The sequence below is a fragment of the Molothrus aeneus genome, chromosome 9 (assembly GCF_037042795.1).
Source record: "Molothrus aeneus isolate 106 chromosome 9, BPBGC_Maene_1.0, whole genome shotgun sequence".
NCBI lineage: Eukaryota > Metazoa > Chordata > Aves > Passeriformes > Icteridae > Molothrus > Molothrus aeneus.
The window spans coordinates 364683-379598 of NC_089654.1; the positions used below are offsets into that span (position 1 = coordinate 364683).

General features: G+C 45.0%; 2 protein-coding genes across 11 annotated transcripts in view; one reads left to right on the plus strand and one right to left on the minus strand.

Moving 5' to 3' along the window:
- CRYZ (crystallin zeta) overlaps positions 1-14716 on the plus strand; it is a 60984-nt gene extending 46268 nt beyond the window's left edge. For 3 of the 10 annotated variants that reach the window (XM_066556015.1, XM_066556019.1, XM_066556016.1), the window contains exons 2-9: positions 7181-7305; positions 7643-7795; positions 9026-9189; positions 9811-9862; positions 11018-11167; positions 11565-11666; positions 11818-11913; positions 12175-14716. In XM_066556015.1, coding sequence (XP_066412112.1) covers positions 7195-7305; positions 7643-7795; positions 9026-9189; positions 9811-9862; positions 11018-11167; positions 11565-11666; positions 11818-11913; positions 12175-12336 — 990 coding nt within the window. In that variant the 5' untranslated portion in view covers positions 7181-7194 and the 3' untranslated portion in view covers positions 12337-14716. Of the gene's footprint in view, positions 1-6005; positions 6625-7086; positions 7150-7177; positions 7306-7642; positions 7796-9025; positions 9190-9810; positions 9863-11017; positions 11168-11564; positions 11667-11817; positions 11914-12174 lie in introns of those variants that run through there. The other 7 variants (XM_066556017.1, XM_066556021.1, XM_066556014.1 and 4 more) reach the window with 6 other exon arrangements.
- TYW3 (tRNA-yW synthesizing protein 3 homolog) lies at positions 1649-6688 on the minus strand. Its single transcript, XM_066556027.1, has 6 exons — positions 6338-6688; positions 5799-5879; positions 4976-5074; positions 4107-4178; positions 3707-3840; positions 1649-3519 (listed from the first exon to the last, which is right to left on the minus strand). The coding sequence occupies exons 1-6, from the start codon at positions 6494-6496 to the stop codon at positions 3315-3317; spliced, it is 750 nt and encodes a 249-aa protein (XP_066412124.1). The 5' UTR covers positions 6497-6688; the 3' UTR covers positions 1649-3314.
- Positions 14717-14916: the final 200 nt, after the last annotated feature.

Below are 14916 nucleotides of genomic sequence, written 5' to 3' on the forward strand. Positions count from 1 at the left end.
AGGAGGGACTGGCGGACCAGAGCAGGCGCGGAGAGCTACGCTCCCGGCGCAGTGTTAAAATACGATGAAAAAGAACTTACTAGGTCCTTGTTTAGAGAAACGAAAAATCCTATTCCGTTCACACGGAGGAACTCCAGTGCCTGTACGAATGAATTCTCATCCGCCGCTAGTGCTGGTCGCGCCGGCACCTTCCACCTCTGCCCGAATCCCCGAGACAGAGGGAGGGCGTCAGCTGAGCATCGAGGGGACGTGTCGACCATCGGGTTCTGCCCCCGCGGCATCGCGCTCACCGCCCGGTGCGGGCTGGGGCAGAGCCGAGCGGTTCGGAATGCAGCGGAGCCGGCGGCTCGGAACGGAGCCGAGCCGGGCGGTTCGGAGTAGAGTAGAGTCGGGCGGTTTGGGCTGAGACAGAGCCGAGCGGTTCGGGCTAGGGCAGAGCAGAGTGGTGCGGGCTGGGGTAGAGTCCGGCGGTTCCGAATGGGGCAGAGCCCGGCGGTTCCGAATGGGGCAGAGTGGGTGTCCTCTGCCAGCTGGGCCAAGCATCCAACAACCAGGCTCTGAGCTGTCAGAACTGCTCCGCAAAAATCACAATTACAACTATAAAAGCTGATTTCGAGAAAAATATTTCTCTTTTCTCGGGGTCCTACAGAAAATAAAAACAAGCTTTCCCCCTCCAGTATAAAATTGACCAAAATAGCATATCTGTTCAGGTACCATAAATTAACTGCAGCCAGAAAGCAGAACAAGATCTTTCATGTAATCTCTATATGGAATTTGGGTGTCATTCTCTGATTTAAGAAAAAAAAAAAGCTGAGAATTCTCTGACCTTGATCTCAGGTAGCTGCCTGCTGTCACACCACTGCCAACACAGCATGTTTTACAGCAATTCTTGACAGCTTTATTTTCTCCTGGTGTGAAGAAATTAAGTGAGCAGCTCAGGAAATTTAGGTATTTATATAATTTTTAAAGACACATTTTTTCAAAAAAAACACCCAGTATGTTCCCCTGGGGTACTTTCAACTATGGGTAGATCAGAAGTGAAACATCTCCCATAATATCCCACTATGTAAAATCAAATTCACAAGATATTACAAAGTAATTGTGTATTTTCAGTAACCAAAAGTACTGAAGAGCTGCTAAGCCTCCAGTGCATTATACATATATGATAAATTCAAAAACTTGAGACTGATTAAATTAAATTGAGACTTGGTTAAATTCAAGTGAAGCCCTGGCAGGAGTGGAAGCTGAGAGGTGCAAAGCCACCCTGGTCTGGAGATGTTTAACCCCATGTGAGAATACTGATTTCACTGCAGTCTGCAGCTGTCACTGTCATGCTCTTCTAAACCATTTTAAGTATCTGAATTTCAGACGAAGCTGTTTCAAGCGAACTCTTGTGCTCCTGACATCTGTGATTTGCATGTACAGAATTATCCCAGCGAATGGATCAAGTGACTGTGCCCAAGTGCATGGATGCACTGGGGAGCACAACTGGCTGGGAACCTGTGGCACAGCCACAGGGAATGCTGCGGCGCTGATTTGAGTAGTTTCCTGGTGTGGATGTGAAATGCTATGGGGTGAGAAATGACAATCAGTTCCTGGAGTTAATGAACCCATCTGTGTCCCCTGAAAAAACTGAGAGCACAGGGAGTGAAATTGTAATTTTAAAAAATTTAACACAGTGAGAGCAAGTATAAAAATACCTTTTAGATTAATTAAGTGGCTAAGCACACTTACAAATGATAAAGATTTGACAGTTTTAGGAGTCTTGTTGCTTATTGGCGAATTTCCCTGCAGCCATAAGCCCCAGAATCCCCTTTTCAAGGGTGCTGCCTCCAGCTGCCTCTGGACGCTCTTCCCAATTCCTGCCTGTGCCCTGCACATTGACAGCCCAACAGAATCCCATACAGCAGCTGGAAATAAAACACAGCTTGATAAAATTAACCTCAAAATGAGCTGGTGCAACTTGGGTGAGCATGGGGCAAGATGTAAGGGCAGCAGTGCATGGAGGAAGGTGTTGCTGGTACCAGAAACCTCCTCAGCATCACCCTCTGCAACCTTGCATGGATGCAAACAGTTAGGGTAACATTTTTGTATTAAGATGCCAAAAAGTCTTCCTGAATTTTTTTATCATTTTTCAGAGGAATGTGGGATCAGTTTCTGACAAACTGTATTTCTCAGAATGTAAATACTGTAGTGCTGTTACACAGGGTGAGAGTTTGGGCTGTTACAGGGTCTGTGGGCACTGCTTGTGGTTGGTGCTGGTGTTGTCAGTCCCTTGAGCCATATCCAACAGTGCCAGACATTTTAAGAAATGTCACACGCAGAGGAGGGTTCAGACTATTCTGAACAAACTCCATAAAATCCACAAGCAACAACTACCTCCTCTGTGTGCAAGACGTGCCCTCCAGGTAGTGAAGAGGGATCTGCAGGAATAGTGGGACTCCCGGCAGTGGGGATGGCAACAGGGGTTCCCCAGGAATTTGCTAAGGCAGCAGCTTGGGGAGGATCATCTGCATGGAGGCAGATGCTGCTTTTTGTTGATGGAAGCCCTGGAGTTTCAGTTCAGCCCAGACAGGCAGTTGACCCTCAGAGCGGAGAGGAAGGTCTGTGGAAAATGGTGACTGCAAAGGTCTGACACAAGCCCGCATCCTGACAGTGCTGCAGTAACACCTGTGGCAGAAGCCACGTCCCCACACCTGAGGAGCTGCTGTGCTTTGCCCTGCTCCCACCACCTGCCTGCTGCCCCACAGGCTGTGGGACTCCAGTTTTGTTCACACAGCTCCTGGCCAGCAGCTCTGCACTGTTAGAAATCACTCCCCTGGGTTGAGAGATACTTTAGCCAGTCCACCCAAACACACATGAGGTCTGAGACCGGTGTACACAGCGCTACTTTGGAAGGTTTCTGTGGAATTTCCACCGCATGTATTGGATGGTCTTCAGTCTTCAATGCTTGTCCTCCCCTTCCTGAAGGAGAAACCTGCAGAGCCAGCTGGCTCTGCAAAACCCAGAAGTTGGATGTGAAATGCTGCCACAGAGAACACAGTGAAAAGCTGCAACAAACCAGTTATTTCTAAGATAACTGATGGAGGACCACTTTGTTAATTTAACAGTACACTTTAAAAACTCCCAAAACATTCTATGGCTTTGTTCTCTGTGTCCTGTAGCTACACCTGCTCACTATTCTGTTAATTACCTTTTTTTCTGGTCAATGTCCATGAGAATATTACTACTTGGAGCACAGGAGTATATACATCTCTTAAAAAGAGCATTACAATAACTCTTTCAGTTCACCATTTGCTTTCAAATGTCTTAGTCTATATCATGATTTCAGCAAACAGACCAAGACTGCTTTCAGTATCATCCTGGGGTTCCAGCTCTCTGCTGGGATCAGCCTGTTCCTGAGCAGTCCGTCTCTTTCTTCTACGCACGTACACAGAGTGGCTCTTCTCTGGCCCCTTGGGAAACAAGGTGTCTGCAGGGAGAGCAGCCTCCAGAGCCAGCTCCAAGCCTTTGTGGAATCTAGATAGAAACAATTCTGTAGTTACTGTTTTTATACATTTGCTCAGGATCTGAAAATTACTCTGAGAAACGAATGCTTTTAGAATGTAATCAAAACATGCAAGGGGAGAAAAGTAATTACTAACATTTTACTTAATACTGAAGAAAAATTAGATGTCATGAACAGAACTGGCGTTTTCTTACAAACCTGTCAATCCTCTTTATGTTTTCTTCCATTTTCTGATTGGCTACATGTACCAGAAATTCAATATATTCTTCAGAGACCATCAATCTCCCTTTGTGGCTCAATGGAACTTCTAAGCAGTGAGTGCTCCGCACAGCCTGAAAACACACACATGATTTACCTGGAATAAAGTATTTTAGTTTATGAAGGTTATTTAAATAATGTAGGGAGTTCATTATAGTAAAAAAACTGCTTATCCATACGATTATTTAGGTTGCTGTCACCTAAAGCAGCAAGCTATTTGTTTGCTATAGCATGCCCTGTGACAGCTCCTAAGCACCAGTCAGGTCTTGGCTGATAGAAAAATCAAGGTTAACGTAACAACACAACTTCATTACATCCCTCACAGTAGCAGAGTACTTACCGTTGTAATTTTTCCTCCTCTGCCAACTGTAATACCAGAGTTCCTGAACCCAGAGTCAATAGCCACTGAATGCTGCAGAAAAAATAAATACTTTAACAGGTCTTGTACACTTCCACAGCAAAAAGTATTTATGGATGCCTTGCAATGCAACGTACAATCTCAATTTTGCAAAAAACATATTCAAATTATCTACCCAGTCTTATTAAAAAATAGTTACATAAAAATACTTTTTAAGATCAAACCCACAAATGGTGGGTGGTTTTCAGAGGCCCACAGTGGATCCTAATTGAATCCATCAGTGCAGAAGGGATGCAATGTCTCCCTGGGCACTGAACTGCTTTATCCCAATGAGCTGGAACCCTACAGACAGCCGTGCCACGCGCTGACAAGGATGAGCGCAGCTGCACTCTACGTGAGTCCCTCAGCTCTTCTGCACTAATGCAAAACAAGCCCAGCACAGCACACATCGCTCTCCGCAGTCATACTGGAAAAGCAGAAGGCAAAGGCATCACTCAGTGCACTGAAAATGGAGCCAAATGGCCTGGCTGGTAGCAACGTACCATCTAAAATCCAACCCCTTCAGCCAGTGAGAGCAGCCCAGGCCCCTCAGGTAGCGTTTCATGCAGCAGTCTGCTTCAGCTCTAAGACTGAATTGCAGGCTAGTCTTTTTTCTTTCTAAGTACAGTAAAACCCTCACCAAGTTTAAAGCTGTGTTTTTTCATCAGCTTGCTTTACTACTCTAATTATTAAACACACAGCACACCTGGGACTGTTTCTAAGTGCAACTGCTTACCCAGGAGCCAATACTTTTATTTTTGCAGGCAAGAATGTAACAGAACAATGCCACATTGCACTTGACGTGGCTTTACCAGCAGCTGCGCATCCTGCAGCTCTCGACACAGCACGTGAAGAACAAATGGTTCAAACTTGAACACAACATCACCAGTGGCTTTCTTGAGTGCTGTCATCTGGAAAATATACCAAAATATTTATATAAAAATCAGAGTACTTCCTCTTGTAAGAGTTAACAACACCCTACTGCATACTCCTTGGCCTGAAACTTTAGCAAACTTTGCTTTGCTGGAACAAATACTAATGAAAACAAATATTCTGGAGGATGCTCCTGTGCATGTGTGAGAATGTATATGTATGGTAAAGTGAACTACAAATTGAGTGAGAACATGCTGATCTTGCAACTGCCTCTTTTGTGGGACAAAGCAATATATGCAAAGAGTAGATTATTTTGAAAGCATACTAAAAATGAAAAACCCTGCACTACAGATGTTTTTAATTTCAGGGTACTTAATGATACTAAATTAACAATGCTATATAAGAGATTCTCTGTTACACCATCTTCAGGTATCTGTCTGCTAGCACAGCAAGCTGGGCTCAAGAATTTTTTTTTTAATTCAAGAGTTTTAAATCTGACTCCAGACAGCATAAAATTATATAAGTTTCTGGAATATCAGCTACCTTTATAACTATGCAGAGAATTTGATACTGAGTTTAAAAGCATTCTCTTAAAATAGGCCTGAAGAATTTATTAAGCAACACATCTAAGGAAAAGTTGATTTTGAGAGTCGAGTATCAATTCATGTTAGTAGCAGGAATAAAAACCCTTTGACACCATGTGTTTTCTATGACAACTGGAGCATTTCCATGAATAAAGGCTGTATCTCACTGTGCCCTTACCACATCACCTTTGACACATGGGTCATGTGTTACCAGGAGCCACGTGCTGTTCTTCTTCTGGATGCCCATGCCGTCCGTGTCCTAATGATGGACAGAAACCATTAAAGTGGCTCGGCAGCTCGGTGAGGTTTAATCTTTGCTGCTACAAAAACGCTCCTTGGAAATAAAGAAGCAGCCCCTTGAAGCAAGAGCCAATTCACACCGCGACCAGACCCACCACCACGATCACCCTGCCGGTCCCTCACCCACCACCACGATCACCCTGCCGGTCCCTCATCCACCACACAATCACCCTGCCGGTCCCGGTCCCTCACGCACCGTCACCGTCCCCCTGCCGGTCCCTCACGCACCGTCACCATCCCCGTGCCGGTCCCGGTCCCTCACGCACCGTCACCATCCCCGTGCCGGTCCCGGTCCCTCACGCACCGTCACCATCCCCGTGCCGGTCCCGGTCCCTCACGCACCGTCACCATCCCCGTGCCGGTCCCGGTCCCTCACGCACCGTCACCATCCCCGTGCCGGTCCCGTCCCTCACGCACCATCACGATCACCCTCCCGTCGCACGAGCTCGTGGTGCAGAAGCTCTCGCGCGCGTTCAGGAGCCGCGCCAGCTCCGCGGCTCGCGCGTCCAGCGCGCTCTTCCGGCTGGAGTCCGGCCGCGCGAGCCGCTGCGCCTTGAGCCGCGCGAACGCCGCCATCGCGGGGGGACGGCGTCCCACGGCGGACAAACCTCGGCGCGCGGCCGGGCGGCGCGGCGGGGCGGGGGCGGTAGTGGTACGGCCCCGCCCTCCTCCGCGTTCCGCCGCGCGGCAGCGGCGCTCCGCAGGTAGGCGGTGGGCACGGGGGCTCCCGGGCGCTCGTCCGGGGAGACGGGACGAGAAGACAGCGACTCTGCGCTACCCGTGCCAGGCTCCACAGCCACGGGGACACGGCCGGGCTACACGGGGGCGGCGGCTGTGCGAGGCGGCCCGAAGGGGCGGGGCTTGATCGCAAGGAGCGCTTCCGGGGCACGGCCTGACCGCGAGGCGGATCAAGAGGCGGGGCCTGGCGGCGAGGCGTCTTTGTGGGCGGGGCCTGGCGGCGGAGGTGTGTTTGTAGGCGGGGCCCGGCGGTGCAGGTGTGTTTGTGGCGGGGCCCAGAGCAGCCCGGGGCCTTCCCTTGCCCCGCTCCCTCCCCTCTGGTTCGGTTTGTTATCACACGATCGATCGCCCTTCGGCCCCGCGGTGTCCGCTGTGTTCCAGGCGGTGTCCGCTGTGTTCCAGGCGGTGTCCGCTGTGTTCCAGGCGGTGTCCGCTGTGTTCCAGGCGGTGTCCGCAGGTCAAGTGGCTCGGGCTGCCCGTGACCTGAACAGGTACCTGGGATCTCATTGTGTCTTTTAGCAGATCCGCTGATCGCCATGGCAGCCACCAGGAGTGTGATGAGAGCGGTCCGAGTGTTTGAATTTGGTGGCCCTGAAGTGCTTAAACTCCAGTCAGATGTGTTAGTTCCTGTTCCAAAAGAAAACCAGGTATATGTGAGCTCTGTGAAGGAAAATAGTGATAATGAATGTTAACAAGTGCCTGCAGGACAGAATGAGAGATACAACCAAAACCATACACCTAGAGTACGTGAGTTTTGGTCAGTGTGTTCATACTACTTGAGATATCATGCTTAATAAACGTGGGCTCTTTACTCTGCTGTGGGCTATATAGTCCACATCAAGATTTCCCTGAAATTAGCTTCACTTTGACACTGGGTTGTTACAGAGGCTGTTTGAGGATTCAGTAAAAATGCTACAACACCATGCTGTGAATTCAAGGGCTAAATCATTTTAGTTATTGCTTAAGAAGTGTCTTTTCTTTTAGGTATTAATTAAAGTCCATGCCTGTGGGGTAAATCCTGTTGAGACATATATTCGTTCTGGGACTTATGCTAGGAAACCAGCTTTGCCCTACACTCCTGGCTCGGATGTGGCTGGGGTGATTGAAAGTGTTGGGGAACACGTGACTGCATTCAAGGTATTTACACACTGGGGTATAATTCACCATTGTTTCAGGGGTCCTCTTTGGCTGATTGCTGTGCTACTGTACCTGGTTTTGTTGCTTATAATCCTGTAATCTCTTCAAGGGGGGAAACCCCTCCACAGACTGGTACAAGCACACAGTGGGATCCCAGTGGCAAACCAGTCTGCTGATGGGACTGTGAGCAATGCTGTGCCCTCCTGAAGGTCAGAGCTCTCACAAGAGGCACTGCAGTCTGTCTGCTTAAAGCAGTGATGTCTGGTGTACAAAAGTTGGGGTTTAGAGCTATTTTTCTGGCATTGCAGAAAAAGTTGAGATTGGAAGCTTCTTGCTGGGGGTAGTAATTTCAGGCAGAACTAAAAAATTTTCTGTAAAGTATTTGAGAAATGGAAATTGCTTACTTATAAAGCTCCATAAATTCTGTTATTTGTTACTAAAATTGTTCAAATACCATATTACTCCTGTCTAGTAATTTTATTTGGATTTCTCAGTGGGGAAGTCTCAGGACAGGAGAAGACAAATATCAGTTTGCTAAGAAAGATATCTATGACATCAATTTAGTTTTTAAATTGGTTCTCCTATTTAAGTCATTAGACATTTGGTCCCAAACCAACATAAAAATTGTAGGTAAAATTGAGCTGGAATTTTCTGATTTGGAATTTATGTAACAATTTTGGACGATCTGAGAGATAGGGTTATCAAGAGAGAAGAATAATCTTTTTTCATATTTCCTGCTAACAGTTTGCTTTATCTGCTATGTGTGACTTTTTGCTTCCTCTGCCAATTGTGATGCTCTTGGCTTGAATGAGAGAGAGATGTCTTAGGGTATATTGAGGGGATAAATATTTCCACATTTAAATAATTTAGAAATGTTTCCTTTGTGTTTGTAAAAGCTTTTGAGGTTTTGCATTTGGAATCTGTGCATGGAATTCCTGACTTCAGTCAAAGTTCATTAAGGTTCATATTAATGAGGCAGTAGGTTTGTGTGTTACAGTGCAGGGTGGGGTTATAATTATGATACTTAGATTTAAGTATAAGAAATTATACAGTTTGTGTTGATGGTATGTATCGGATTTTATAAAAATTTCTTTGACAAATGTAACTGGTTATTTTTGATAGGAGAACTGTTAGAAATAGCCCAAACCTCTGTAAATTTCATCTTAATGTTTATGAAGGAAAAAGTAAGGGAAATTATTGATTTCTCTGTGTTCTCTCCCTCCATTCTAGAAAGGTGACAGAGTTTTCACCCTTGAAACACTTTCTGGAGGATATGCAGAGTATGCAGTTGCTGCAGCCAGCAGAGTCTTTCCTTTGCCAGACAAACTGGACTTCAGGCAGGGAGCAGCGATCGGAGTGCCCTACTTCACTGCCTACCGGGCCCTTTTCCAAAAGTAAGGCACCAAATCCATGTTTGTGCACTTCAGTCTTTGGTATTTACAATGCCAAAGTTCGTATTTTCACTGTCCTATAAAAGGGGGAGGTTGGTGAGTGGGAAATGTTTAAAAACGTTGCACTGATGGAATTGTCAGATAATTGTGATCTAGGAGCTTGTGACTGTGTTTTCCTGCTAAGTCTTTTTTCTTGAGAGAACTTACCTGGAAAGGCTTCATGGAATAAAATATGTGACTCCCTTTCAGTACTCACTGGTATTTTGGCTGGGAAAGAAAAAGGGCAATAGTTCTAATTTCCTCAGTAAGCAGACAGGTGCTGTGGAGCAGAACCACTGCTTTCCTGTGGCAGGCCAAAGTCCTGAACTGAAGCTCAGTACCAGGCTCTCACTGGCTGCTGGCTTCATGTTGCTTCAAGTCGTCAGTCACAGGATTTATTTTGCCTCCTTGTTTTCCCAAAAAGGCTTATGATATCTGTTTAGCCATAAATTGGAATATAATTGGAACATAAACTGGAAGCAATGCTGTGTGAACAATGAGATTTGATGTCAGTATCTGCAACCCCATGCACAGACAGTATGTGCTACAGTCACAGTGCCAGCATTTCTTGTGTTCTTCTCCTAGAGGCTGTGCCAAAGCAGGGGAAAGCGTGCTGGTTCATGGTGCTAGTGGGGGGGTAAGTATTCCAAGGAGGCAAGTGGTAGAGAACACTGCTCTCTGTCCTTGCGTCTGCTTCTTCCTGGGATATGAGTTATGGTCATATTTGTATCAATAGATTAGCAGATTAGGTTTTTATTTCAGATACTCTAGGATACACTTTCTCAGAAAAACCCCGTTATTCCCAATAACTGTGAGACTGCACGAGTGCTGGTGTGAGTTCCCCAGTCAGAGGGTCACATACTGAACAGGTGTTTGTTGCAGGTGGTAGTTGGTCTGGAAGTTTTATTGCTGATAGCAGAAAGCTCCATTTTTCCAATATATACAAATTGTTCTCAGTCCTCTGAGAATAAGTCACTGGTGCAGGGTAACTGTGCATTTCTGTTTGCATTCTCATGTTTTTACCCATGAGCCAACAGCTGGCTGCACAAGGAAAGGTACTGGAATATATAAACCTGCGACTGAGTACTACATGAAATTGCACTTCTAGTTTTCTTTGGGTTTTCTTGACAAATTTACTTTAGATCTTTATGACCCAACATTTTAGTTTATCTCCCACACTCTGCAGTTGCTCACTTTCTGGTGATGCACCAAACAGCTTCTGTGAACAGGCCAAGTTTCCTTAATTATTTGTTAGACAACAAAAAGATGAATTCATATCTTATTCTGAGATACTAGAATGGCATTTAGCATCATAAGTATTTTTAAAAATTTTCATGAACTAAATGTAGTGCTTCTATTTTTACTGGAGTGCAAAGCTGGTAGGAGACACTGAGAATTCACTTTCTAAAGAAGTGTTAATAAAATTTGTGCCTGCAGATTGTCTTTGCAATGTATAATGCTGGTATTAATAGCAGGTGATTCTGTGAAGAGAAGAATTTCCTTGGATTTGTATAAAAAATATAGGGCCCAGGTTTGACAGATATTCAGCATTCTACATCGATGTGTGTCAAATGCTGATAGCTATTAAAAAACCTCAAAAATTTACCATGCCTTGGTAAATATCTTTTCTTTTTTAAAGAGTATTTGGCTGTCTTTGAGATCCAAATTATTGGCTAAAAAACACTTTACCAGACTAGCTTTTTAAATGGGGAAGTTCCAAGTCACTGGTAGACTATTTAAAATTCTAAGAACGAGGTAAAATAATTTTCTTTTTTTTTTTTCCTCTCTTCAGGTGGGACTAGCAGCATGTCAGATTGCCAGAGCTTGTGGTTTGAAGGTTTTGGGCACAGCAGGAACTGAGGAGGGCATGAATGTGATCCTGAGAAACGGTGCTCACCAAGCCTTTAATCACAGAGACCCGAATTATACAGAGAGAATTAAGGTAGGCCTGTGTCTGGACTCAAGAATGCAGGTAGTGTTGTTCTTAACAACATGTGAACAGTTGTTTGCACAAGACTTTAAAATAGATTTATGTACAATCAATAGTGTACTGCCTTTTTCATTTCTACACAAGAAAAAACTTTCTCGGGCTGGAAGAGCTGAGCTTTCCTCACAGGCAGTGGCATTTAGAACATCCTACATTCAGCAAATTCTAGTGTGGGATCGCATCACAAGTTAGCACAGCAAAATGTGCTACAAATCAGCTCATTTGCTGTCAGCTGCAGTACAAAGGCTGCATTGAAAATTTAAACAATGAGCTGTAAAGTGGATACTTTCTATAGTGTTCAAAATTAAAGATGGTACCCAGGGACTAAAATGACATCCTGTGTCCTGTACAGGCGTGCACAGGGCCGGAAGGAGTGGATATCATCATAGAAATGCTCTCTAATGTCAACCTGGATGCTGACTTGCAGCTGCTGTCCCGTGCAGGGAGGGTGATGGTGAGTGTTTGTGTCCTGGGCCAGGAGGGTGTCAAGTGAGTGTTTGTGTTCCTGAGCAGTGAGGTGATGATGGGTGCTTGTGTCACCCATTTTGTGCTTTCAGCACCATGCTGAACAGCTCTGACTCGATGCTTTGGACTCCTTTGGGCAGGTTGTGGGCTGCAGGGGACGCATCGAGATAAACCCAAGAGACACAATGAGCAAGGAGTCCAGCATAATTGGAGTTAGTCTGTTTCTTGCAACTGAGGTGAGAAGCATTTCTATTTTTAAGTACGCTTTATTGACTTGTTCCAGCACCCTTCTATTTACAGTTAAAATTATTTGGAGGAATGGAAGAATAATTTCACTGTAACAGACTTATTAGTTCATTCCTTTATGTTTTGATTCAATTTCAGAACATCATAAAATATTTTCAGGTTGTGGAATTTGCTTTAATTATTGCATAAATTGCCAATACTATTCTGAAATACAAAGACCTTGTCATAAACACTGTGTTTGTTACATGCAGGAGGAAAGGCGTGAATGTGCCACAGCAGTCCTTGATGGCATAGAAGCTGGCTGGCTGAAACCAGTTGTGGGCTTGGAATATCCCCTGGAGAAAGTAGCCAAGGCTCATGAAGACATTATTTGTAGCAGTGGTGCCCGAGGGAAGATGGTGCTCCTTCTCTAAAAGAGCACCTTTTCCTATTCATTTTGTAGCTGTTCTAACTGCACCTTTGCTTACATGGTTCACTGAATGTATGTTATAAACATACCTTTGATCATGTTTGACAGTAGCAGAAAATGCTCACTTAGATGAATTAGTTAACGTTTTCTTTTTGTAATGAGCAGAGTTGCATTTACTGTACAGTAATTTTGGTAGCTTTTTTGATTGATGTGGCAATAATAAATTTTCTCTGCTGGCGTACTTTGTGCCGCAGGGAATGGTAGGGTTTGGTGTCATGGAACATGTGAAGGCAGAGCGAGGCCACTGTAGGTAACAGAATGAAGATGCTTTTGACAGATACACAAAAGTAAATAACTCACTATGTGTGTTAATTAGAACTGTAAATTCTCTTAGCCAAAAAATGTGTACTCAAATTTTGTACTCAAATTTTGTCACATAATTTACTTGAAATTAAAGCTTTTACTGACAAAATAGTTTACTTTCCAGCTGAAAAGATGGGCAGAATCTCTCAAACACGAACTATTTGGAGCCGAGGCAGTTCTACGTGTCTGTGCCTCTAAGGCTGAGGTGACAGAATCCTGGCTCATCCAGAGGGACTGTCACTCTGGAGCTGCATGCTGGGATTTGCCTCTTTGGAAATGACAATCATGACTGAAAGCAGCTGATTTCTGGATGGTGAATGGCTGGTTGTGAAGATTTCAGTTCTTGCTATGAGCTTTAATAAAAGTCTCCTGGATCCCTGGCTGCCCTGAGAGTGGAGGGGAGAGTGGAGGCTGCCATGGCTTTGTGGCACCGAGTGTTCCTGTGAAATTCCTGAAATTCCATCTGCTGAAGTGGGCAGGGCACAGCCTCAGCACTAGGGCTTGTGTGCAGGTGTCTATGTGAGGTCACTTTGCCATGACACTGGGGTCATTTCATTGTGTCTTGTTCTCATAAACCTTAAGTCCATTGCACAACAGATGGTGTTGCCAGGAAAGATGGTGGAATGTTTCTAGAGTTAATAATTTCCATTTAGTGTTTCAGTGAGTGGTTTCAGAAAGCTGCTTGGAGAGAGAAGGACGAGGCCAGCTCAGCTGTAGGACTGGCTGCCAAGGTGCAGTGGGGTCCTTCCTCCCTCTAGGCTGCCCCAGGGCACTGAAGCTGGTTCCCTTGTTTGTAGCACTTCCCACAGGAGTAGGGAGCTGTGGTTTTTATGTGAAGATTTAAGTGATTCACTTGGTGTAAGTGATGTGTAGCTAGTGTCTCCGCTGATTATCCAGGTGAAAGGTGCTGACTGTTCCTGCTGTCTCAAGCAGAGTGTGGCCTGAGCAGTGGTGTCAGTTGGGAACCTGCTATTCCTCTTGACAGCTGTTGGAGAAAGTAAAACATCTCTTAATATCAAAGTACTAAACAGAGGTTAAAAGTAATGGTTAATGACATATGATTGTGGAGATGATGCACATAAAAAGTATATACCTTTCCTCTATATTCTGTATTCAAATAATATTTTAAATTCAGTCTTAATTTAGTAGGGGTCTATAACAGGAATGAGAGGCTGATGGTTTGCAGTGGCTCCTTTCTTGCTTAGTGCTGCCACTGCATCGTGGATGATGTTTAGAGGAGAAATTCAGAGCAAGTCTCTGGTCTGTCCTCATCGTTGTTGTCCCAAGGGCCGTGGTTGTAGTGGAGTTTGTCACCAGAAGGTGTCAGAGCAGTTCTGTGTTACCACATTATCGCTGCTCCCTGCCAGGTGACCCGGCAGAATAGCACAGCCCGACTGGGACTGACTTGTTGGGAATATCGTCTAACGTTTATTCTCTGTCAATTTCCAATGTATTGTTTAAATTGAAGGGGTTTTTTTCATTTTGGAAGAAGTAATGTGGATAGAACTGATGAGGTAGGGCTCAGGTATGTCTGATTTGTGCAAGCCACCAATCTAGGAAATGTCATCCTGGAGAGTCCTTGGTTTCGCTCTCTTTTTGGGACATGCTGCCCCTTGGCAGTGCAGAAAAGGATGAGGAAGAGACTGGGGGCCACAGACCATTGAATTTGGTGGAATAATTATCTCAGTTTGTTGAGAATCTTCTCCTGATTTGACTGGATGGGATTTTGGAGGCAGTGGTTCCCCATTGCAGCCTGCTTGGTGCTGCCATGGGTGGTTGGAAGGGTTGAACAGGCTCTTGTATTTGTGCCGACTTTGGCATCTGCAGGAGAGGTTTGGGGTTCAAAGTGAGGAGCTGTGTACAATGCAAGGCTCTGGAAGCTGCTGTTCTATGTGTTTCTAAAACAGAAAAGAGTGGAATTGTTCTGAAAAGCAGCTGCTCTTGGTTAATCTCATTGTGCCCCAAATAAATGCTGCTTACATTTTCTAGTCATTAAAAGTCTAATTGTGTCTCTATTGTAATTGTCCTGTGTCTGTTCCTGACTTCTTCCTGTCCTGCAGGATGATACAATAAGTTAGTTTGAGACTTTAATTACAGAGTTGGGAAGATAAAATATCAAAAGAATATTGATGTCAAAAATTGCTCCCTTTACAGAAGTCAGATCAATATTGAGTTTGGGTGGATCATGCCACAGAAAATTTGAGGATGGTGAAGCCTTAAC

Excerpts from the sequence above, each read along its gene's own strand:
- TYW3 (XM_066556027.1), bottom strand. The coding sequence starts at position 6,496 with ATGGCGGCGTTCGCGCGGCTCAAGGCGCAGCGGCTCGCGCGGCCGGAC. Across the intron at positions 5,075-5,798 it reads CATGTGTCAAAGGTGATGTG|ATGACAGCACTCAAGAAAGC; the intron begins GTAAGGGCACAG and ends TATATTTTCCAG. Across the intron at positions 4,179-4,975 it reads TGCAGGATGCGCAGCTGCTG|CATTCAGTGGCTATTGACTC; the intron begins GTAAAGCCACGT and ends TTTTTTCTGCAG.